The sequence below is a fragment of the Penicillium chermesinum genome (genome assembly GCF_028974085.1).
Source record: "Penicillium chermesinum strain IBT 19713 chromosome Unknown utg000004l:1.0-3345178.0:1.0-3348027.0, whole genome shotgun sequence".
NCBI classification, from domain to species: domain Eukaryota; kingdom Fungi; phylum Ascomycota; class Eurotiomycetes; order Eurotiales; family Aspergillaceae; genus Penicillium; species Penicillium chermesinum.
The window spans coordinates 2,972,502-2,995,462 of record NW_026695314.1 but is presented as its reverse complement, the minus strand read 5'-3'; the positions used below and the strand labels follow the sequence as shown (position 1 = coordinate 2,995,462).

Sequence of the window (22,961 nt, the reverse complement as noted above, 5' to 3'; positions counted from 1 at the left end):
TTGACCTTGACTTGCTCCAAATGAGAAGTGCCATTTTGGTTACTCTACCCTTTGCGCCCCCTTTATTGGTGATAACAGCCGGTCTGCACGGTCGCGCGGGTTCGCCCGAGAGGCTTTGACATCACCCATTCCCCTCTCTCCCTCAGGCCCTCGAGGACCACTTACTCCCCTCTCGTTGGCACGATCTGGTCTTCCCCTTCCCCCCTCTCTTTGGTCCAAATCCCTTGATTCTCCTCCCCGGATTGGAGGTCCATACGGAGAATATCCCAACTACCCCCTCCTGCTCCACCAATTCGGTAATTCCCCTCCCCCCCAAATCCAATCCCACGTTGCGCGCGCTCTTGGCCCGTGACAAAACAACACGCGCGCTCTGTGCCCACGCTTCTGGGTCGCATGCAAAGCGCCTGTGCTTCATCCTCGGTTCTTTTCTCATTGCCATTGGCTGCGCATGTCGCCTTCCTTTGTTTTGCGGCTGTTTTGTGTTCCTGTCCGTTGAAACGCGTCGTTTTCACACCATCGTGGGGGAGCTCGAGTCTAATATCTCAACTAGTTTGCGCGCAATTCAATTAGATCCGCCTCACCTTGGATCTCTACTTGCAGAAATCCGATCGACAAGGTATGTCTACTCTGCATTCGCAGCCGCCACCCCTCCCATATTCCCGTGCCAACGCATACATCCTCTGGCCCATGGGCCTAATCCATTTCTGGATAACCATGGCCACCCTGGATTGCGACCCAATTGACAGCGCATCCTGCATCGCCCCTCCGTGATCGACTCCTTAATGTACTCGACTGACCTTCGCAGTCCTGATTTGTGGAGCCTCGCCGCGCGCGGACTCTATTGTTTAGACTCTCCCAAGCCTGCTCGATTTGGGAACCCACTATTCCGGTCTGGCGCCGCCCCGGATTCTGGGACGTGGCAGAACCATCAGCTTCGCCTTTCATCAGGGACATTGACGGTGCCTGAAATAATTTGTGCGTAGCCGGTGGCTTCATTAGGGCGGACAACGCATCACAGCACGTCGAGTCCGAGGGTTACCCCCCCTGGCCGCTGCATCAGAGCTCAACCACGTTACACCCGGCAGTGGGCATAGACTGATTTGCAGAAAAGAGTCAAACCCTCCGTGTGGTTGAGATTCCTTTTGATCAGAAGATCCGATAGAAAGGATATTTTTGTTTGGGAAGATCTAGTATCTCGGCCCTCATTTGGTGCCTGCAGTTCAGGTATGCGCCGTGCCTCCATACTACCGGCTTCTCCCCACTCGTCACCTATCCAGTGACCACTCGATCCTGCGCTCTTGCTGACGCGATACTGCATAGTGTTCCTAACCCCCCCACCACCTGTCGAATCACCGGTCGCCCACGCTTAGCGTGTAGGGACGGGTCTCTTTTCAGGGCGCGCTTTGGTTCCATCTACCCGCGACGTCTGCCAAACATATTCGGTAGTCTGTTTCGACCCCCCCATCTTGCCCTTTGACGGTCACCCAGCCAGTCGCTGTGTCTAGTTAGGACCGTTCTTGATTGGTGATCCTTGGTTCGGGTAGTCCGCCACTCTAAGCCAGTTATATCCGCCCTGTCACGCTACACTTGCCGCTGTGTGACATCTCTCGCGACGCGCCGTTTCTCACCATGGAGTATCCTCCGCAATATCAACAGCCTCACGGGCAACATCCTCATGCTTCTTCTCACATCCCTGGGCCCTACCAACCCGCCGCTCCTAATGCCGGTGCACCTGTCGGCGCGATGGCATCCCCACCAACGCCCAGGCACCCATGCAATCAACTCATTCCGCTCACCAAAGTTCTCCCATCGTTCCTTCGCAGCAACATTACCAGCAACCCCAGAACGGACAGATGAATTTCCCTCAGGGTTATGGTGTGACTGCCCCTATGCCACAGGCCCCATATGGCCTATCATCAGCACAAGCTGCCGCCATGGCGACAGCAGCCGCTTCCGGTCAATTCTATCCCATCCAACATGACGGTATGGGAGGGCAGATGCCGCAGGGCTCGCGGGCCTCCCCTCGAATGGCTGGTGTTCCAATGAAGCAGGATAGGAACCCTCGTTCTCCACACCAGATGCCCGGCCAAATGCCCCCGATGGGCTCCCAGGTCCCCATGCAGCCAAATTCTCAGATCCCGCCTCGGCGAATGAGCCACGTCGGTAGTCCCGGTGTGCAAAATGCGCAGCCTGTGATGAGCCATGTCAGTCGCCAAGCTGTTCCTGCCCAGATGGCTGGACCTCCCCAGGCCGCAGTCCAGCAAAGCCAACCTTCACCTGAACTTGTTACTGGCAGCAACCAAGAAGAATCCCCTCTTTACGTCAACGCGAAGCAATTTCACCGAATCCTGAAGCGTCGCGTTGCGCGTCAGAAATTGGAGGAGCAGCTTCGTCTGACATCAAAAGGCCGCAAACCATACCTTCACGAATCTCGGCACAACCACGCTATGCGTCGGCCCCGTGGTCCTGGTGGTCGATTCCTGACTGCTGATGAAGTTGCCGCTATGGAGAAGAAAGAGGGCGGAGATGCTGTCCTCGACCTAGGAAAGGTTGAAAATGGCTCTGCTCAGAAGCGCAAGTCAAGTGAGGTCAATGATGACCACTCGAGTTCAAAGAAGACCAAGACAAATGCTAGCGCAGAAGCTAGTGAGCAAGACTCAGCCGATGCATCTGACGAGGATGGTTGAATCTTACGACCCACTTTGGATCGCAAGGACCGTTCATCTACTTGACATGCGTCATGTGAGACGGGTTGAGCTGCTATCTGGTTGATTTTTCTTCTACTTTTTCTCTTTTTCTTTCGCCTTTTCCTTGTATTGTTCTGTTACGGCTTCATGGATGGACGCTTTTTGGACGGTTTTCTTTTCTAGCAAGCGATGTGTACTGAATTCCCCTTATTTTCTTCTACTCTATGTGCTCTTTCTCACCTACCCCCTTTTCGCCTTTACACGACACGATGTTTTGTTCATAGTTTATGCTGGGACGATGGTTTTTTTTTTTCTTCACTGCTCCGTTATCCACCTTCCTTGGTATCCAATTGTCGGGCCTGGCGATGATTGTCCTCCCATCTGGGGAAAGTAAATCTTCTCGCCTAGAGATGATTATCTCCTTTTCCGTGCGAACAAGATGCTATTGCTGCATTATTCAAAGCACAGTTAATGCAGACCCACAAGGCAATCTACAATACCAGGTTTCCTCGTTTTGACCGTCGATTATGCTTTGGATTTCCTACCGAGGCCCCATCCTACCCCGTCACCACCTTGTGTATATCGATCTCGACAGTACAGTCATTCGTCACCTCCCCGTCTTGTTTTGTGGTTCTTATTGTCAACATTATTCCCCCCCTTTGTTTTTGCTTTTCTACTTTTGGGTTTGCAAGCTACTCCCCTTCTTCGGTGTCCGAGTGTGTTGCGCGTTTTTGGGCTGTGATCTTTAGGTTGGGAACTTAGAAGAGGGCCTCCATCACTGGAAAAACAGACTGGGAATCGGGTTATGGAAAGACTGGGTTCTTATTGCGGTTAAACGTGTTTTGTTTTTTTGTTTTTTCTCTTTTCCCCCCTCATGGATATGAATCAAATTTGTCACTACCTATACGACTGGGAGAAATGAAGATACAACTACGAGTCCAAATGTCCATTTTATCAATGAGCCAACGTCTTTGCCATTGGATGACAGAGGAAAGTTCTGTAGCAGGTTAGCACCAGTTTGAGCCCCCTAAATCGACCTAAAGCTAGCCGTTCTTTCGACTGGATTCGTATGGAATATGTACCAAAAGTCTAAACATGTGTAAATGACAGAAAGCGTTGACAGCAAAACATGCTATGGATATCGAACTATGAATCAGCGCATCAAGAGCAAAATGACATTCCAACGCAAGATGAACATGGGGAAATGGGGAACCTCCCCTCCGAAATTCGAATAAACTCCAGGCCATGCCGAAAAAAGATCGAAGATATTTATCAAACTGCTTCCCAATCCATAGCATCCACCATGAAATCCCAGTCCGAATCTGAGGCCATCTTATCCTCCGCCTTTTCGTCTCCAGGCCGCTTGCACAGATCAACATGTGTCTTTGCGCGTATGTAAGCCTCTTCCAGCCCAGCAAAGATCCCCGCCAGGATCTCTTCGAAGTTGTAACTTGCCAGCGGAAGGACTTGGTCCCGCTCATAATCTCTCTGTCGCTCTATCTTGGTCATATCTGCTGTTTTCCACCGGTTCCTGAGTTCCTTCGCCTTTTTCAAGTATTCAATGACAGGCGCAGTGCCTAAAACCGGCGTCAGCGGCGAAGACTCCTCCTCCAAAGCCTGCAGGACATTAGCATGAAAGCGATGCTGGCCCGCTGTGCGCTGCAAATAGCCGCCATTATTGTATGGGTGGGCCATTCCCGAAACACTGATATTAAACACCGAGAGAAGATGCACAATCGCACGCTCTAGAAGCGCGTAGTACTCGAAGAAGTCGATCTTGAACATGATCTCTGCGTGTGCGACCTCCTCGGCAGAGACCCCGTTTTCGCCCACAACTAAGGTTGCGAGGCGGTATCCCTCAGCCAGGAATGGGAGCTTCCATTTCAGCCGTGAGACGATCTTCAGGAACCGAGCTAGTTCTTCGGAAGGAGGGAAGCGGGCGGGACTGTGCGTGCGCTGGTTTCCAGGTGTAGGCGCGGGTGGGGTTGCGGTTGCCGTCTGGAGGCGGTTTTCAGATCGCGCTCGGCGGGGCTTTTTGGAGGATTGTGTGTAGGAGGCTGGAGGATCGCCTGCACCCGGCGCCCAGCGTGAGCTGAAGAGATCGGTCATGCCAGGCTCATGGTGGGAGGTCGAGGTGTTTGGCGGGGAGTGGCTACGGTTTGGGGGGGGCCGCGCACGGACCTGTGATGCCCCCGCGGCATGGGTGAGGCGCTTCACGTTTTTGGAGCTGTATGCATCTGTGAGAGGAGATCATGATGAAGGGGGCATGGAAGGAATTCAAGACCGTGAGGTATATTGAGGTATCTTATGAGCTTTAGTTGGAGTCTAGGAGATCAGGCGAGAGAAGATAGTGGGTTTGTTTGTCTCATGTTCAACAGCATAGGAGCATAGATCTTTTCAACAGGACGCATCTGGAATGCTGAGATTACCATGTCATAGTGTATATGGACGCAAGGCGTGCTTTTGCATTGATGTGATTCCAATCCAGCTTGGTGCCAGCCATTGCTTGTCCAGAGAGGACTGTAGGATAATAAAGCTGTAACTAGACGAGGAAATCCTCCCAAGGTTGAATGAATACCCCTTATATATCCTGCGGCTTCACACACGGGGTCAAGAAATAGTCTCATCCTATAGGATAAGAAAGCTTCATGGCATAATGGTAGCCCCTATGATACTAGAAACTATGAGCAAGACTACTACTGCAAGTTTTCTCCAGGCCTCTTTGATGGCTAGTGTGGAGTCTAGAGCAGATCATGCAGGTAGCCCCGGCGCCAAGAAGATTCAGGGACCAACGCGACCAATTTGACAAGAGCTTGGCATGGGAGGACAAAACAAGCGGAGAGAGTCCCGGTTCCCAATGAAACCAAGGACGAGGAACCTAGGCCTTTGGAGGGTTTCAGTTGGGGGAATTGTGATGAGTATGATTGGTAAGGTGAACCCAGCCTCCGGAGGAGGATTCTGATCCGCCACAACGCAGACTTTCGCTGTCCTTGGAATGAAGCTGCGCGTCTTTCACAATTGCAGCTGCAGCCTCTGGAAACTCTCCTTGTGTCCAGCCTTGTTTCTTCGGCCTGCTTTCAAGGTTCATCCTGTCGCGCGTTCGGAGATCGGTGTCAGGTGACCCCCGCCTTTCAGCGCGGAGCCAAGCCAGATTGGGTTAGATAAACTCCAGCTCTCGCCGACACTTGGTTGCTCACTCTCCTTCCTCCAAGATCTCCAGGTTGAGCTGCAGCCTCTCACGTCCTCTCAAGGCTTCTTGTAGGTTGCCTTCCTTTTTGTTTCTCTGTTTGAATACCCCTTGTTTCTTCCCTAAAGCTCTTCCCCCCCCCTTTTCGATCTATGGTGCTTTTCCCAATTCCGAGGCCGTGACCGGCATCGACTGCCTACACCGAGCCTCGTGAACACCATTCCTCCAGATCATTGACAAAGAAAACCATCTTCTTCATATTCTCTCTTTGAGGATCTCTTTGCCTCCGCCTTGGCCATGTCACGTTGGCGCCTCCCCCCTTGGGGGCCGCAATGCTGACTGACGCCTTGTCTTGTCTTAATCCAATTCCAAGCCATCTTGTCTTTTCTGTTTCTTCATGACCTCCTTTACATCATCGGCACACCATATGCCGCTCTACTCGCGCATACTATGATTTGAGTCTGATGTTGACGATACACCCTAGCTTTCCTTGCCCGTTACGACATCCGAGCCTGGCATCTTTGAACCATCCACTGGAAGCTACGGGCCTACATGGATTCTTACGAGGGTAGCTCCCCTGGGAGGAATCGCGATGCAGATTCCTTCTCCGGGCGGGCCGCGGGAGAATCTTACCGACGTCGATCGCCAAGTAAGTCTGGACGCTCGCGCAAACAAGCCCTCTCAAGTCCTAATCACAACCTCAGCTTCGCAAGACCGACGCCGTGGCCGCGGGCGATCCCGTTCACCCGTCATTGACCGCTATGAACCATCCGATCGCCGTAGAGACGATTTCTACAATGGCTCTCGAGATACTGCCGCGCGCGAGCGGGAGGATCGTCGCCGAGCCCCATCTCCGACTGTTGCGAATATAGATCGCTATGTGCCTGGCCAGGACGGTGGCAAACGCACAATACCTACGAACCTTATTCCCCACCCATTAAGTCTTGATTCGCAGGCTGGGTTCTCTTATTTCGCTGAATGGTGGCGGATGGAACAATCTGTGAATGAGGAGAAGGAACGTGCTAAGCACGGTGGCCGTCGCCCATCCGACCGCGTAAAAGGAGAGCGCGAGGCGCGCGACGATCGGGAGAGAGAACGCGCTCAGATCCAGGAGGCCTACGATAAGTACAAAGTGGAGCTTCAAATCAAGCTGGCGCGACAATTCGTACAACAACACCGGAACGAAGAATGGTTCAAAGAGCGCTATTTCCCAGAAGTTCGAGACCCAATTCGCCGCCGGTTGGCTGAATTCCGCAAAGGCGCGTTTGAGCAATGGTCTCATGATGTGAATGCTGGTGTCTTCGATGACTTTACCCTAGAGGGAATCTACAAGCACGAGAGCGATGGCGCAGGTGGAATTGTTGAGAAGGAGGAAGGCGAGACAACTGCCGTTGGTGAAACTATGGGTGTCCAGGACTTACTTCCTGTACGAGGAGGGGAGCTCCGTGATGATGCTCTTTCTACGCCAACTCTGCTCATCAAAACTCTAGCTCCCAATGTCAGCCGCAATAACATTGAGGAATTCTGCAAGGAGCACCTTGGCGAAAACGACGGAGGGTTCAAGTTCCTTAGCTTGAGTGACCCTAACCCGTCAAAGAAGTTTCACCGTATAGGGTGGATCATGCTGAACCCAGCACAATACAGTACCTCCGCGGACCGTGGTGACGGCCGCGATGAAGAAGGCCAAGAGCCGGACCAAGAGATCGACCCTACGGCCGGCGTGGCAGAGAAGGCCGTGGAAGCAGTCAACGACAAAACAATCCATGATGCTGTCCACGGCGATTTCGTTTGCCACGTTGGTGTTCATGTTCCTCCTGCACAGCCTCGCAAGAAGGCTCTTTGGGACCTCTTCTCCGCACCAGAACGGATTGATCGCGATCTCGACCTTGCGCAACGATTGGCTGCAAAATTCGATGTCGAGCTGGGAGACGATGTTCATGGGTTTGCGAAAATTGAAGAGCGTGTTGAAGACCTGCGTGGCAAAGGTTGGCTTCAGCCCCCTGTTACCGGACCTGTCAAAGTCAAGAAGCAGAACAATGGCTTCGGAGGGGACAGCCCTGAAGATGAGGAAATGGAAGAGGGCGAAGAGAAAGAGTCGTCCGAGGAGGATGAAGTAGACGATGAAGAACTTCTGGCGAAGAAAAAGAAACTTGACCTCACTGTGGAGTATCTTCGTCGTGTTTACAATTTCTGCTTTTTCTGCGTCTTTGAAAGCGACTCGGTGCATGAACTTGGCCGAAAGTGTCCCGGTGGTCATCTCCGTCGCCCTCGCGCTGGTCTTTCTACGCAGGCTAGGCAGGTTGCTCGCGCGAGCGCTTCAAACCAACCCTTTCCAATCAAGAGGAACGAACCTAGTGAAGAGGGAGAGGAAGCAGGCTCACCGGTCCAAGAGAAAAAACGGCTTACCAAGCCTGAACAGCAGATGCAGCGCGCTTTCAACTGGGTGAAGACCTTTGAAGACAAAGTTTTGCAGATTCTAGAGCCGGAAAATGCCGATTTGAATAAGCTAGGAGGCAAGCCTGTAGAGCAGGCTCTCGAGGACGAACTGTCGAAGTACGTCAAACAAGAAGACGACTCACGATTCCGTTGCAAAGTTCCCGAATGTACGAAACTTTTCAAAGCAGAGAACTTCTGGCGGAAGCACGTTGAAAAGCGTCACCCAGAATGGCTGGAAAACATTCGCCGCGATGTAAGTTGTCCACTTCTCCCAAGTCGAATCACCTGCCTTTCATTTCTCACCCTTTTCTGAATAGCTGTCCCTTGTCAATGCTTATGTCCTTGACCCGTCGCGTATCGCCCCATCACGCTCCGATGCTAATAGCAATGGCCATTTCCCCACTGTGGCCCATGGAGCCGCCAATGGAACGCCTCGTGGATTCAGAATCATGAACATGCCTCCATTTGGTAGTTCTGGACATATCCCTGGCGGGTTTCCGAACGGAATGCCAGGTTTTGTTGGCCCGCCCGACAGCTGGAATCCAAGCGTGGCTGTTGGCAGTGATATTGCTGCGATGCACCATCCTGGAGTTATGCGCCGTGGCCAGAATCGTCACAATAACAACCGTCCAGGTCCCTATGACCGTCGCCGTAATAATAGCGGCCGACTCAGCCCGGTCCGCATGACACCGTACGGCCGACTCCCTCCTGGTATGATGCCCATTCCAGCCGGCCACCCAGCCGCTTCCATGGCACCTCAATTCCCTGATGCGGGCACAGGGGCCCAGACGATGGCGCCCCGGGAAGCAGTCCAAGGCCGTCAATTGAAGAGCTACGAAGACCTCGATGCGGTGGGCGGATCTGAGGGTGGAGAACTCAACTATTAGCATGAATTCAGTTCTGGGAAGCCGTAGATTTCGCTTTGCCTATCCTGTTGCTTTTCCTTCTTCCCTTCTTTCTCTTTCTCTTTATTCTTTTTCTCCCGTTATTTCATATGGACCCTTTTTCATTGGCGTGCACGGCGCAACGGACGAGAGGGTGAGGACTTAGGACTCTCCTGGTGTACCTTTTTTTCTCCTTTTTTTTTTTCCATGTTCAAAAACCATTTATCGGGTGTGTCACTATTTCTTTGGATTTTCTAGCCTGTGAAACATGAGCCCTGTCCTGCTGCATCTATCTTATCTCTTTTGTCTTCCTGGCTTGATGCTAGCCAACATGTGTCTATCTGTCTATCCGGGTCTTTCCTTATCCGAATCAACATGTACAATACCATCCATCCGCCACTCAATAAGCAAGTTTGGCAGCTGCTTCAAGATATTCCCCCTAAGTATGCCTAGACCCGTATCATCGCTTCTTAACACGTACTAGTAATACCTACACTTACTAGTTATACGTGCCGAGAGGGGAAATGTGCACGTACTACCATCTATATGGCTACACCATCCTCGGCACATGCTGACCGACAGTTGTCCTATGATTGCTTGAGATGGATGACTGATCTATGGAGTTTTGATCTTCCGAAGTAAACCTCAGGGGATGGAAACATGTTAACTTGGATGGCAAATTGAGGTATTCGTAAAGCGTGGAAGCATCCAGAGTATAAACTTTCACACAAATTGCCTCGCGTAGTGAGGGACGCTCCCGGGTGCTCGGATTTGCATTTTAGCGCCTTATAGAAGCATAGACAAGTCCAAGCTCGCGGTATTCCAACACTGCGATTTGAACGCCGGAAAATAGATCCCTGAGCCAAGTTGCGTTGCCACTTGTTTTTAGTGGCATTAGCCAACCGTACCTTGACGAAGGGGTCATTTGAAGGACAACTGAGGATGGTTAGAGTAGTTGCATGAAAGACCCAAAGTATTGGTCAGAAGTATGAAACGCCCAGATCCCCCCACCACCAACAAACCCAAAAACACCGGTACCAAAGCTCTCAAAGCCCAGCAAATTGACAAATAGAAGATGAAGCGCTAAACCGCCCGGTCACGGCATTTGAATGACCACCTCCTCGCGCGAATCCTTCCACTGAGCACCCATATCGCGTACCCGGCGCTCACTGGCTAAGAACAGGAGCAGCCAGACCTGCATGGCTGTCTCACCCCATGCATAAACTTTGAGCAGAAGAGGCAACGCGGACCGAGGCGCGGGAGCAGAGGCACCATCCCTCTCGAGAACGCACCACACGCCCCAGCCCGCACGAGCGTCTTTCCCCACAAACTGGGTGAGAAAGGTCCAGAAGCGCAGGAAAGAGTCCGCGCTCCAGGCCCGGCCCTTCTTCAGCTCCCGTCTTGCAGGGCCTGATCCATACTCTACAGGAGCGGCGCGGGTGCTTTCGTGGGGAGGATCCGTATCGGCGACGAGATTGATCTGCAATGACCAGTAGCCGCGTTCGAGCGCATCCAGGGGGCGAGTCTGGTGGAGTGGTTTGTATGTTTTTTGAGGCTTTAGGCGCTCAGTGAGCATGGACAGAGTCGGGGTGATGTGGGTAGTGAAGGGCCCGGTGGAGATGGGTGGTGGAGGGGGACGGATCTCTAGAGGCAGCGACAGGGATTGGAGAGGGTTAGTGAGGCGGCACGGGTTGGTAGTTTCATGTTGATTGCGAGAAGAGGCGGTGATGCCAGAATGCTCGATTGTGGATGATGTGACCACGGCAGTCGTAGCTTCAGGAGCTTCCCCAGATGCACCATGCTCTTCAGAGCGTGGTGCATTGGCAGGAAGCTGAACTTGTTCCGGAGCGTTTACCGTCTGGCTAGGCTGGCCGGTCGGGGGCTTCGGATCGACCCGAGGCCGTTTAGCTGCGGGTGCGTCTGCATCCTGCGATGGCAAACGTGGACGCGCATTGGCCTGATAAGACTCCGAATCAGGACCTGGCTGAGAGTCAGGAACCACGCTGACTAGGCTCTCGACCGAATGGGCTGAATCGCCAGGCACTGGGCTAGCCCCGATCGCTCCCCCGCTCAGGGGATTGAGGGGCTGGTGGATTAGGGCTAAAGACGGACGGGGCCATACAAACGCATGCGCATCATGCGATTCATGCGATTCAGCCCATTCGGGGCTGAAGTTGACCGAGGCAGAGTCCAGATTCGGACGGTCCACATCTTCCGTTCTATAAGCAAGCGACTCTCCAGCATCCGGGTCGGATAGCTGCGTGGGCGCCGTTTCTGCCACCAGCCACGGCAGGGGCCCAAGGCCCAGGATGCCAGCGACCTGGGCGCGGTATTGTGCATCGTCCCGGCCAGTGCTGGGGGCAGAAACATGAACGAGGATCTCCATAACCTATCCCCAAGAGGAGGTATTTGTCACGGGGAAGATCGTGCAGCTAACTAGTGAATTTCTGTTCCCGGATGGGCAAATCACCCTGTTCGTCACACGGCTCTATCCGTGGTCGAAGATTAGAGAGAATCCACCAGCGCTCTATTGTTCTTCGGCTCTCTGGCGCTCCGGCGCTCCGGAGCTTTTGAATACGGCTTCGTTTCCAGCCGTGGCTTCTAGTTGTCGAACATGCATTAGCAAAGTTTGGAGAAATTGAGTCTAGAGAAGTCGACGAGTGCCGCCCCGTTGGTGGATCCACCAAGGCCAGGGTCTGGCGATGGCGAGTAGCGATTCGTGGGTCGCAAAAAGGAGGGCAAGAAACCGGCAGGTGTGTTGGATCTGTTCTTTTGACGAATGATGCAATTGGAGAAGATGCTGCAGGCCAATCTAATAGTACATACGCTGTGTAAAATCCATAATTCATGGATTAGTGTTACTTTAACTAGTTATGGGTTGCCCCCCCCCCCCTCCACCATAGATCCATAGTTAGTCTCGCCTCGCCTCGACCTTCTTCAGCTTTGTCCAACGGTCGACTCTTCTACTCTTTGTCATATACCCCATACTCCCCTGGGCGTCAACAGTATAGGCACTTTGCGATCGACAGCACAGAGCAGCACGAGGGGGGTAACTTGGGAATCGAGCAAACCCGGTAGTTTCGTGCCAAGAGTGTCCAGCCGAAGTCCAATCTGCACTCCCGAGATCCATCACATTAAGCCTCGTCAACGGGGCTCGTTCTTCACCCCCCACAACCTTTTGGTCGACCTTACTCGCCATGGTCACTGGCGAGTATCCCATGGATATGCAGTCAGGTAAGTTGCTCGTGTGCCTCAAGTTTCTGGATGTCGCCTCTACGAGAGATCGCGATCCGAATCTGATCGGAAACCAAGATCTCATCGTGGCGATGGCGCGATCCGATGGGGAAAGAAAGAGTAGAACCAGGACTCGACCACCAGAGGGCTAACATTCTGCCATCGTATCGTCCCGTCCGAGTACGGGAGGATCGATGCGCTCTCCATACAGACCAAACAGAGACTCCGCGAGGCGCCTTCGGCACCGACTTCTTCAGCAAGATCTTTCAGGGACAGCCCGCCCAGAAAAAGCCAGCACGCGGTATGTCCACTACAGATGCGCGAGGATCCCAGTGACTGACCGGGGGCTTCCCCCCCTCAGCAGATGGCCAGCCCGCGAAACGTCGAGGCCCGAAGCCCGACAGTAAGCCGGCTCTTACCCGACGACAGGAACTGAATCGCCAGGCGCAAAGGTATCGCATATCACCTGGAGACTGCAGGAACCAGACTGACTCGACTAGGACCCACCGTGAACGAAAGGAACAGTATATGCGATCGTTAGAAACCGAGGTGTCGCGACTTCGGGAAGCCTACACCAACGAGATCTCGGATGCGAACAATACGATCCAGCAGCAAAAGGAAATGATCCAGTCTGTGGCCGACGAGAATGAGCTTCTGAAAGAGATCCTCAAATCGCACGGAATCAAATTTGAAGCCGAACTGGCGCAGCGCCGCGCCGAACGTCCCCCGGCTGCCTTCCGATCGAGCCCCATCGACGGCAGCACTACTGGATCGCATTCTGCGATGTTGACGAATGGCACCTCCATTCACCATGCAACCCCGCCCACCACCATCTCCGGCATGAGCCCTCGGATGCATGCTGGCGTAGAGTGTTCGGAAGTTTCGCCCCCACTGTCCTTCGCGCCGCAACATGTCTATGGCCATGGGGCAGGAGAGCAGTTGTCACATTTGGATCTGTCAGCATCCCATATTGTCGACCAACCTGTACCAGCGATGGTCAGGGGCGTCTTTGAGAACGAACCACAGCTTCAGATCGACTTTATCTTGAAGTGCGTCATTTGCATTCCACCCCCCCCCAACACCCGTGTGGATGTAAAGAACTAACCGGTATATAGATTGGAGAGTCCATGCCGGGAGCACACCGACTACCTTTGCCGAAGATCTGTGACCGAAGCTGACGATGAAGATATGCCTTTCTCTGGTCATGCATTGATGGCATCCTGTCCGCCGCCCAGCTACATTTCCAACACTACCCCCGATCAAACTTACCCCCACAAGACCTACGACCTGCCACACGCCAATCTGCACACCCTTCTCAACCTGAGTCGACAGCTTGTAACAGAGGGCCAAATCACACCCATCATGGCGCTGCAATGCCTCAAGAACCACGAACTTTATCCCACACTCAGTCGGGATGATATCAAGATCGTTGTCGACACTCTCAACACTAAGGTTCGATGCTACGGCTTTGGGGCCGTCGTTGAGGATTTTGAGCTCATGGACTGCTTGAGCAGTGTCCTCGGAACAAAAGTTGAGCTCGGTGCACCGCGCATGCGAGACGACTCGATCTACTCGTAAGGAGGGCATTTCTCCTTGCCGGTTCAGCTTAAAGAAACGATTACGACCTTGATGTCTCGAAAATACTATTTTGGCGTATACCAGTTCGGAGTGAAAGCTGGTCTCCTCATTTCGGTCTATGCGTGCGTGCGGCTTTGCAAACTAGTTGGAAGACCCCCCGGCAACTCGTCATATATTGCCTGCTTTTCCACATAATTCCTTTCCACCTTGTCACTTTTTATCCCCCCGATCTTGACACTTTGTCGACTGACTTCCACTTTTATTTTTCCTTCTATCTTCTTTTCTTTGTTTGGGGATTTGTATATACTGAACAGCTTCGGCTGGTCCACGAATGGTGTTCAAAGTTCATCCTACACCCGTGATACTTCCAAGGGATGGAGGGTTCACCTGTCACTTCACCTCGTTTTCCTATTTTTTTTTTTTGTGCTATATATTGATTCATTTTTCAATCTATATTCCAAATCCGATGCCGTCCAGCGCTGTCTGGGGACTGGCGATTTATCCATTCTGAGACTTCCATCTTCACTATGCTTTCTGTACATTGTCCTGGCTACTTTGTTAGAACCCATCTTGGTTTGGAAAAATTGACAAATAATAGTTTGAAAAGAAAAGTACCACTGACTTGAAGAAATAAACCTCGCGACGGCCTAATGGAGACATTCTACGAATGGATGTCAAAGGCAATAATAACAGCAGGGCGGTCCATGCCAGAGGGAGTCGCTGTTATTGACCCGGGCGCGGAGCAGTTGACCACACCCGTGACTCTTGCAGGGCACATATGGGAGCGATATGTCAAACAGGTCCTGCTGACACCCCATGCGGTTGGACTTCCCGGGTCTCGGGGGCGAGTCTAGAACCTAAAGTCGATGCCAAAGTCGATGTGTTGGCGTAGATGAGGCTCTCGGATGCCTCCTGACCAGCCTTTTCTTGGAGTCAACAGGCGGAAAAGGCGGCAGTGATACGAGAATCTCTATCTGACGTGAGGCCGTGACCATAGAGTTCGGAGGCAGAGATATGCTGCTTCTTCCTCTGTCCGCTATAAGAGAACCCTCTCCACTTGTGGTTCCCAGTTGATATCTCAGTGTGGAAGAGCGGAACCCAGAAGGTATCACCACACGCAGGGAGCACTGAATCTGAGGAGAACCAATACGCTGAGACCCGCACGGCATCAAGCAGCTACCGTTATCTGCGAAGACTTTGAACCGTGTCGCTGCCAGGAGATACCGATTGAAGGTGAGACCTCCAAGCCGGGCAAGGAGATGAAGACTAAGTTTCTTACTGGTAGACGGTCTCTGCGAAGATCTGCCAGCAACATGTGCTGGCAAATGGTGACGTTCGCGTGTGGACACGCGCGGGAGTCGCACGTTATTGGGTGCGAATGCAGGAAAGAAAGAAAACCCAGCCTGACTTATAGTTTGGCATGCAGCGATGACTGCCAGCAAGACATAATTCTTTCCTACGGGGCATCTTTCAAATTGAGTTGTAACGCGGCTGGGAGGTAGCGGAGGTCCATGTGAGATAATCCATCGACTTTATAGTATACCTCAATCCCCTGATATATTGACTCAGAGAATCCGGTTCTGGCTGAGCCTTCTCCATGAATCCGAATTGAACAGTATGGGCGAGTGATTTCTATGAACAGACTGATCTCATAATTACTCTCCTGCATAGATAGATATACTCATATGAGCGAAATATCGGTTGACTTCTTCCGGAAAAGGGTCCGCAATCTAGAGTTGCAAAGATAGCGATCGGTGGCATTTTGGTCGCCCCAGCGCAGAGGAGGTCTGACCACCCGAACAGGTGCCCATGAGCTTCTGATCCCTCAAACACTAAAAACATAAGCGAACTCTATCAATGAGGGAGATTTCTCACGAAGGAGGTCTAGCGGGTGAAGATGCCGATGGCTAACTCACAGCTAACCCAGTAAGAAGAGGCCCATGAGATAGTATGGTCTGAGCAGGGCGATTGCTCAGCAGGATCAGCCACCAGAGGCCCCGTTGACTATGTTCAGTCCAATCAAATCAGTCCATGTAGTCATAGACCGTTCAAGAGATACTCCGTAGAACCACGTCCTGTCCAGCGGCATCCACCGCGCGGCCTCAGATATCAGTACCGCACTCGCCCTCGCCGTACACTGGGCACATCTGTCGGAACCAGCGCTTTCTACGGAAAATCCAGCCACAGGAGGGGCTAGGTCTGGAAATCCTATTTCTCCCCCAAATTCAGAAGTCCTGCCACCGGTGCGTGCGTAATCTGCCGGAGATACCGTATCGGTTGTTAGTATTGTCGCATCTCATGTGAGCGGGCAAGGCCGCGCACTGGGAATCCTTCTTGCGATAGGGGCTATCCCGCGCTCGATAGATGGATCATGGCGTAGGTGAAAGGAAGCGTTGAAGGAGCAGGCACTTGGTCACCTGTGCGGGCTTTTGAAAGTTCGATCGCCGATGCAGTAAAAGGAGCAGAGCTACAACTTATACCATGTATCATACCACTAGTACGGGATATCAATTCATAAGAACAAGAAAAGTCTTACAGGGTCATCGATATAGCCTGGGATTGTGCAAGGATTTCCAAGCTTGCCGAGTACGCAGTACCTTTCTTCAGAGGCTGGCTCGATATAAGATGGTACCCAATGTTTCATCCTTGACCAATTGAAGCCATGCAGACAGCAGTCAAATGATAACTGATCTTATATGTGGGGACAAATTTAATTGCATACAATAACCCGTTTGTTGCTAAATTCCTCATTCATATCACCCGCCGCGACATCCACCATCCACTTCGCGCAACTTTCGCGAGTAATCAGCGTGCTGGCAGGCGATTCATTTTGCGCAAAGGTCTTCACGGGCAGCACACCCTCTCCCCGAAGGCCAACCGCAAGGACCAGAGTCCAAGAAATTTCATCGCCGCAGTTCTCTTCAATCTCTGCATCAACGGCGTTGTGATCCTCGTATGTCTTCCCTATATTGGAAAAGTTGATCATGAGGCGGAAAAGATATGGCGTCACGTTATAGCTCTCGCCCGAGCCCATGGCATTCATGACTACCAGCCGGGGCTTCTGCGAGACGTCAGACTGTTTTGTCCGCAAAGCTCTCGCCGCATTAGCTACAGCATCCGCCATTAGACGCGGCGGGCCGACAAACTGCGCCCAAGGGTTCAGAGAGACGCGTGCAGAGTTGAGAAAGACCAGCACGGCATCGACGGGTTTCCCTGTCGATGTGATGGCCCGGTCCATGTCATCTTCAGATAGAACAGAGCCCTCGATGATCGTCAGGTTAGGGTGGGGCTCGATGGACGAGGTATTCCGGGCTAAGACTGTCACCGAGTGGCCTGAGTAGTTTTAGTGAGTGTTGTGATTTGGACGTCGATCGACTGACCTTGCTCTAGAGAATATTTGAGGCCGTGGACGCCTGTCCTGCCTGTGGCACCTAGGATCAAGAAATGCATGTTTTGTAACGATATGGATTGTAGGGAAGAATCATATTAGATGCGAGGGCGTCTTGGCATGAACGTCACCCGATGGATGACAAACCGTGGAGTTCCGGGAGATCGTACAGAATCAAAAAGCAGTCTTCGTAGGGATTTCAGATTAAGCGGTGCGGAATATCGTGATAAGAAGAGATGATACTAGTGTACTTTGAATGAAATAGAATAAGAAAAAATGTTACCGTTAATGGCGATGTGCGCTGGGAGGCCCCGTAGATTTGCACCAGTTTCTATTGCTCTGCTCAAAAGCCCACTAGATCTGATTCTGAGTACCATGGAAGCTGATCACCGCTGCGATGAGCTTGTAAGGCTGTAAATAGCTAGAATCGTCTATCCTGTGCTCGTTTGCTTTGTTTCGACTCCCAAGTAAACCTCGTCGAATCAAAGGCCCAATCGAACCCCGAGGTCCGAACGCCGAACTCCGATCATTGGGCCTTTTCTCTCTCGTCTCAGACTGAGCGTTGCCCCCTTTCAAATGAAGCAATATCATGTCTGTCACCCGGCGAAACGGTCAATTACCCTCTTGCGAGCCATGTCGGAAGTCTAAACTCCGATGCGACCATGTAAAGCCCTTGTGTGGCCGCTGCGTTCGGCGCAAGACAGAACACCTCTGTATCTACCACCCAGCACCATTAACGCGATCCCCATTGGACAGTTCGAGGCGCCCGAGTGCCTCCAATACACAGGCTTCGTCCTCAGGGGCTAAATCTACCGACTACCACAGAGGACCGTGGTATCATAAGAAAGCCTCGCTGACACCCGGCTTCCTTGGTCTTACAAGTTATTCCGAGGCATATAACGACAATGCCAGCGATTTGAGAATGGAGCATCCTTCTCTGACTCCGGGACCGATCCCCGTGGATGAGCACAATCTAAAGACCGGCGCTCGCGCGCTTTTGGTGCTGAAAGACCTCCCGCTGTTTCGCAAGTTGATCAGTACTCGCTATAAGATGTACGAGGGATACACGCTGGGGAAGCCGATCGCATATATGGTGCTCAATGGCATGGAAGAAATGTGGAATGTAGCACACAGGGAAGAGCCAGAAGAAGCGAAATGCACACTGCTTCTCTCCCGGCAACTTTTTGAAAGAACCACGCAGCCGTTTACCATCACCCCCGATATGTCGTGGGCGGAATTCGCATCAATGGCAAATGGACGCTGGGAGGCAGTCGGTCTTTTGATGACTATCGTTGGCATATCAACCCGATCTTCCATTCCACCTAGCCAAATCGAACCACCTTGTGCGGATACAGATAGCATCGCCGTTGCAGCAGCCGGAGTGGGGGATCTCTGTCTCCAATTTTGCGACAGTGCTGGCGTAGTCAATGATATAGTATGCTGGCTGCTGCTTTATCATAGCATGCTTCTCACCATAGTCTATGGCGACTGGGGTAAGCCTCGTAAGGGAAGCAGGAAAGCGGGTTGGATACTAACTTCGAATCGAATCAATAGACTACCGCCCATGGAGAAAAATAGGCGAGCTAACGGCCTCAGTCTATACGATTGGGATGCACCAAGAGTCCCCCGACCTTCCATTTTTCATTCGGGAGCTACGGAGACGTACAATGGCAACTGCATACACTTTCGACAAGGCGCTCGCGTCGTTTCTTGGTCGTCCACCCCTTATCCCCTGGAGATATTGTAATTTCAACATGCCTTTAGATCTCAACACAGACGAGGTCGTTGCCGAGCCGTCGATGCGAGACGCTGCGATTGAGACGCTCGATGAGCATGGCTGGAATAGCAACGGCTATCTTGATAGAGGTGCAAGCGTGCGCGTCTTCCTTTTGACCAGTATTTCCCGCGAGAGAGTCCTCGAGCTCTCTCTCGACAATCGAACAGAAGGCTTCGCAGAGAGAGTTGAGTACGTACCACCGGACCCGGAACATCGAACGAAGCTGACCAGCCTTGGTAAGAGAATTATCAAAGCAGTTCTCCGAGCAGTATCGGAACATGCCTGCTTACCTCCACTGGGAAAATAGGGCGCAGTATGAACAGCCACAGGTGGCAGGTCGATTCCTCGTTCATGACCTATATCTTGAATTTCTATACAATGATTTTCTCTTACATCGAATTCTAGCCAAGCGAACAAACACGCAATCAGAGAGGGGAGTCGCCATCTCCTTGGAGATCTTGAATGCCATTATTACCGCAACATCATCAATGCATCGAATTGCAACATGGAACGTGAGCCCCCAAACCCTGATATTAACGGAGAGCGACAAAGAAGCCCTAATGCTGGAATCCTCATAGCTTTGCAATGCCGGGATACCTTCAGCAGGTGTTCTCTGTGGGGAGCTACTGCGTCGCTCTCGATCCCAAATGCCCTATGCCTATGAGTTCCCCCGCTCAGAGATCATCCAGAAATTGAGCATCTTTGCCTCCCATCTAGAAACAATGGTTGGTCCCAACGAGGGCAATTATCAAATCGCTCAACAGGGCCAGCGAGCCATTCGGCATGTGTTGGATCAGATACTTTCCGCCCCGAACGCGACTCCGGCTCCCTTGACGGCCCCAACACCTATCTCTGACACTGATATGAGTGCCGGGCAGGAGGTGCTGTGTGCGGAGCTGCTGGACAACATGGACGTTGGCGATCGAGTGCAGTTCTTGCATTGGCTGGATGGACGAGCCGACACTCACGAGCCGTGGCTTACGTGGATGAACTTTGGCTAGAGCAGTACGAATGGGAACTCAGTGGAAGATACTACAATAACGCGGACACAATTTTTTTTGTATACGAAAATGTATTAGAATCATAAATGGCGGGGTTCATAACTCTTGATCAAACTTTTGCAGATGCAGCCCGAGCTGGAAAACCATGGGATCATATAAGGCATACAGACGTAAAAAGATCCATCTACTCGTCTTCCTCCTCTTCCTCGGCCTTCTCCTCAATCTCAGCCTCCTCGTCCTCCTCGAAGGCAGTGGCCGGGACACTGTATAGGCGCAGAACAGAGCGGTTGGGGTCCTTGATGAGGACGTACTTCTTGACAGCATCGGCCGGCTCGTCGGCATCCAGAGCACGGATACGGTCAACAACAGTACGCACGATACCCCAGCCGTTGGCGAGGTTCAAGTTCATCTGGGTCGCGAACTCGCGGGGCTTCTGGGTCATGACGCCGAGCACGACATGGCCGGTAGCAGAGCGGGGGTTCACTCGCGACACGAAGCCGAGCTTGATAGCATCAGCCTTAGCCAGGATGGCCTGGGTGGTCCAGCGAGCGAGCTTGGAGGAGTTGTTCTTCATCTCGGTGGCGATGACGGCACCGCGCTGGGAAGCGAGCTTGCTGCGCCAGTCAAGGGCACCGCCAGAGCCGGGGGCCTTACTGTCGAATTCATTCAGGGCCTTGATGACCAGGTGCTGGTCGGGGCCACCGGTGGGGTGCTTCATGGCGGCATCGACCTCCGTTCGGACAATGATTTGGAGGGGCTCCTCGTCACGCTCGAGGCCAATATCGAACCGGCGGTACTTGTAGCCCTTGGAAGCCAGAGGCTCAGTCTCCTCAGCCTCGTTGTAGAAGGGGTTGGGATGAGCGAAAGTGACCTTGGCCTGCTCAGACTCGGTCACAGCCTGCATAGCGAAGTTGTGGGTGATAACAGTGGCCTCCAGAGCCAGGGCACTGGGGGGTGTTGATCTGATCCTGCTTGCCAGAGACCTCCGCTGCCTCGAGAGGGGCATCCTGGGCGTTCTCGTTGACGGTAACAAGATCGATCGAAGCGCCAGGCCGCTTGTCCAGGAAGATCTTGTCGCCCTGATGAACGATGACAATATCCCAAGAATATACACTCCGAGTAGCGCACATGAGCATGGAAAGAATGTCGGATGTAGCGAAGACAGTGGCCTCGTTCTTTTCGGCCAACTCTTGGATGACGGGATCCTGAGTGGTGGTGACATTGTAAGCCGCGCGGTCAAGAGATTGCAATCTACGTTCGGCATTCTTGACAGGAGCCTTATCGTAGGAACGGTCATAGTAGTGGAGGAAACCGTAGGAATCGAGATCCTCGCCTTCCGGAGCATCAAGGCTCAACTTGGACAAACGGCTGAAGTCAACCTCCTCCAGCATCTGCCAGTCAGGGCGAACGTTGACCGAGGGCTCACGAGTGCGCTGGGGCTTGTCCCAGTCCTTCCAGCCAAAGCGACGGCCACGGTTGCCCCGGCCACCGCGGTTATCGTTGTAGCGGTCCTGGCCACGGCCAGCCCCGGCGCGCTGGAAGCCCCCACGGCCGCCACGTTGGTTGACACCGCCCCGTTGACCTCCACGGCCACGGAAGACGGTACCGCCGCCACGACCGAATGTACGCTTGGTGGAAGTGCGAGTGTTGTCCACAACGGAGAAAGAGGATTCATCCTCAGCAGCCTGGATGGTGAAAAGGCTGGTGGATCCGGAGCCATACACCTGCTGGTCTGGGAGGAAAGGGTGAGTTGGGACTTTCGGGCGAGGCAGGGCACTGTGAGATCAAAGTAACATACCTCTGAAGTTGCCTCTGTACTGCTGGCGACCCCCACGATCACGGTCCTTTGACTCGGCAGTCCAGTCGGCCATGCGGCCCAGCTTATCGCCCTTTGAGAAAGGAGCATAAGGAACGCCATTGAGCATGTTGTCACCTGAAGTAGAAGGACCCCAAGAATCTTCCGAGGGAAGAGCGGCCACGAGGTCCGCAATCGAGATCAGAGCCATGATGAAGATAAATTGAGCACCGACGGGGACACAACTTTGAAGGCTGATTTGAGTATCGTGGGGTTGAGATTGTGAGAAGTTTTTGTGTCGCGAGCTGTGGCTGAAGTGGGGCTGAAGTGGGGCATACCGTGCCACACCACGTGATGGTTTTAGGATGGAGTAGTAATGACCTGGCTGATATAGGAAGTGATAATCCACCCAGGATTCTCGAATATATAGCTCATACTCGCCGGGAAGGACAGGACTTGAACTTCCATCATTCCAAGGTTCACCACATGGCTGTGGGTATTCCTGCTAGTACTTTGAGCGATAGGCAGTATTATCGCTGTAACATTAGGAAGCTCTCTGTTGGACTCGCCTTCTTTCTCGAGATGGCTTTTCATGCCATTGACAACATCCAATTGCAAGGCCACGTCCCGTCCACCTGGGACTCAGCCTAGCGTACTGCTTTAGTATCGTGTTCCTGATTATTACTGGTAGTAATGGCCTCGCAAAATCGAAGATGACTTTCGTGAAGAGATATTCCTACTTTTCCAATGCCAAGTCCCCTTCCAGCTCCCTAATTCCTTTATTAAAGAGGCCAGGTGTGATATTCTGCTCCATTCGGCGGCTCATGTTTCTTTGGAAGAGCTCCGATATCTTCACCAAGATGACCGTCGTCGGCCTATCTAATAGGTAAGGGATACCTCTGAGATTAAAACCTTGGCTTGTCCCATTTCTGGCCAAAATTACCACCCAAGGAATATCCTCAAAATTATGCTTGTGGTTCCTTGGCTTTGTCGT

General features: G+C 52.5%; 11 protein-coding genes across 11 annotated transcripts; 6 read left to right on the top strand and 5 right to left on the bottom strand.

The window, feature by feature from the left end:
- Positions 1-782: 782 nt before the first annotated feature.
- Positions 783-983, top strand: N7468_006035 (uncharacterized protein; the record flags this gene model as incomplete). Its single annotated transcript, XM_058475331.1, has 1 exon — positions 783-983. One exon carries the CDS (start codon positions 783-785, stop codon positions 981-983), a length of 201 nt encoding a protein of 66 aa, XP_058331071.1.
- A 646-nt stretch (positions 984-1,629) lies between these two features.
- On the top strand, positions 1,630-2,687 carry hapB (CCAAT-binding transcription factor subunit HAPB; the record flags this gene model as incomplete). The annotated part of the gene is made up of 2 exons (XM_058475330.1): positions 1,630-1,734; positions 1,767-2,687. 2 exons carry the CDS (start codon positions 1,630-1,632, stop codon positions 2,685-2,687), a joined length of 1,026 nt encoding a protein of 341 aa, XP_058331070.1.
- A 1,272-nt stretch (positions 2,688-3,959) lies between these two features.
- On the bottom strand, positions 3,960-4,796 carry N7468_006033 (uncharacterized protein; the record flags this gene model as incomplete). Its single annotated transcript, XM_058475329.1, has 1 exon — positions 3,960-4,796. The coding sequence occupies one exon, from the start codon at positions 4,794-4,796 to the stop codon at positions 3,960-3,962; it is 837 nt and encodes a 278-aa protein (XP_058331069.1).
- Positions 4,797-6,466: 1,670 nt separating this feature from the next.
- N7468_006032 (putative arsenite resistance protein Ars2) lies at positions 6,467-9,197 on the top strand (the record flags this gene model as incomplete). Its single annotated transcript, XM_058475328.1, has 2 exons — positions 6,467-8,563; positions 8,628-9,197. 2 exons carry the CDS (start codon positions 6,467-6,469, stop codon positions 9,195-9,197), a joined length of 2,667 nt encoding a protein of 888 aa, XP_058331068.1.
- Positions 9,198-10,290: 1,093 nt separating this feature from the next.
- On the bottom strand, positions 10,291-11,580 carry N7468_006031 (uncharacterized protein; the record flags this gene model as incomplete). Its single annotated transcript, XM_058475327.1, has 1 exon — positions 10,291-11,580. The coding sequence occupies one exon, from the start codon at positions 11,578-11,580 to the stop codon at positions 10,291-10,293; it is 1,290 nt and encodes a 429-aa protein (XP_058331067.1).
- A 525-nt stretch (positions 11,581-12,105) lies between these two features.
- On the bottom strand, positions 12,106-12,414 carry N7468_006030 (uncharacterized protein; the record flags this gene model as incomplete). Its single annotated transcript, XM_058475326.1, has 1 exon — positions 12,106-12,414. The coding sequence occupies one exon, from the start codon at positions 12,412-12,414 to the stop codon at positions 12,106-12,108; it is 309 nt and encodes a 102-aa protein (XP_058331066.1).
- On the top strand, positions 12,392-14,006 carry flbB (the record flags this gene model as incomplete). Its single annotated transcript, XM_058475325.1, has 5 exons — positions 12,392-12,428; positions 12,640-12,729; positions 12,790-12,880; positions 12,929-13,477; positions 13,544-14,006. The coding sequence occupies 5 exons, from the start codon at positions 12,392-12,394 to the stop codon at positions 14,004-14,006; spliced, it is 1,230 nt and encodes a 409-aa protein (XP_058331065.1).
- A 2,710-nt stretch (positions 14,007-16,716) lies between these two features.
- Positions 16,717-17,456, bottom strand: N7468_006028 (NAD(P)-dependent oxidoreductase; the record flags this gene model as incomplete). Its single annotated transcript, XM_058475324.1, has 2 exons — positions 16,717-17,339; positions 17,387-17,456. 2 exons carry the CDS (start codon positions 17,454-17,456, stop codon positions 16,717-16,719), a joined length of 693 nt encoding a protein of 230 aa, XP_058331064.1.
- Positions 17,457-17,983: 527 nt separating this feature from the next.
- Positions 17,984-20,172, top strand: N7468_006027 (Transcription factor; the record flags this gene model as incomplete). Its single annotated transcript, XM_058475323.1, has 4 exons — positions 17,984-18,887; positions 18,949-19,360; positions 19,413-19,683; positions 19,750-20,172. The coding sequence occupies 4 exons, from the start codon at positions 17,984-17,986 to the stop codon at positions 20,170-20,172; spliced, it is 2,010 nt and encodes a 669-aa protein (XP_058331063.1).
- A 184-nt stretch (positions 20,173-20,356) lies between these two features.
- On the bottom strand, positions 20,357-22,178 carry N7468_006026 (eukaryotic translation initiation factor 3 subunit D; the record flags this gene model as incomplete). Its single annotated transcript, XM_058475322.1, has 3 exons — positions 20,357-21,103; positions 21,156-21,904; positions 21,971-22,178. The coding sequence occupies 3 exons, from the start codon at positions 22,176-22,178 to the stop codon at positions 20,357-20,359; spliced, it is 1,704 nt and encodes a 567-aa protein (XP_058331062.1).
- Positions 22,179-22,321: 143 nt separating this feature from the next.
- Positions 22,322-22,618, top strand: N7468_006025 (uncharacterized protein; the record flags this gene model as incomplete). Its single annotated transcript, XM_058475321.1, has 1 exon — positions 22,322-22,618. The coding sequence occupies one exon, from the start codon at positions 22,322-22,324 to the stop codon at positions 22,616-22,618; it is 297 nt and encodes a 98-aa protein (XP_058331061.1).
- Positions 22,619-22,961: the final 343 nt, after the last annotated feature.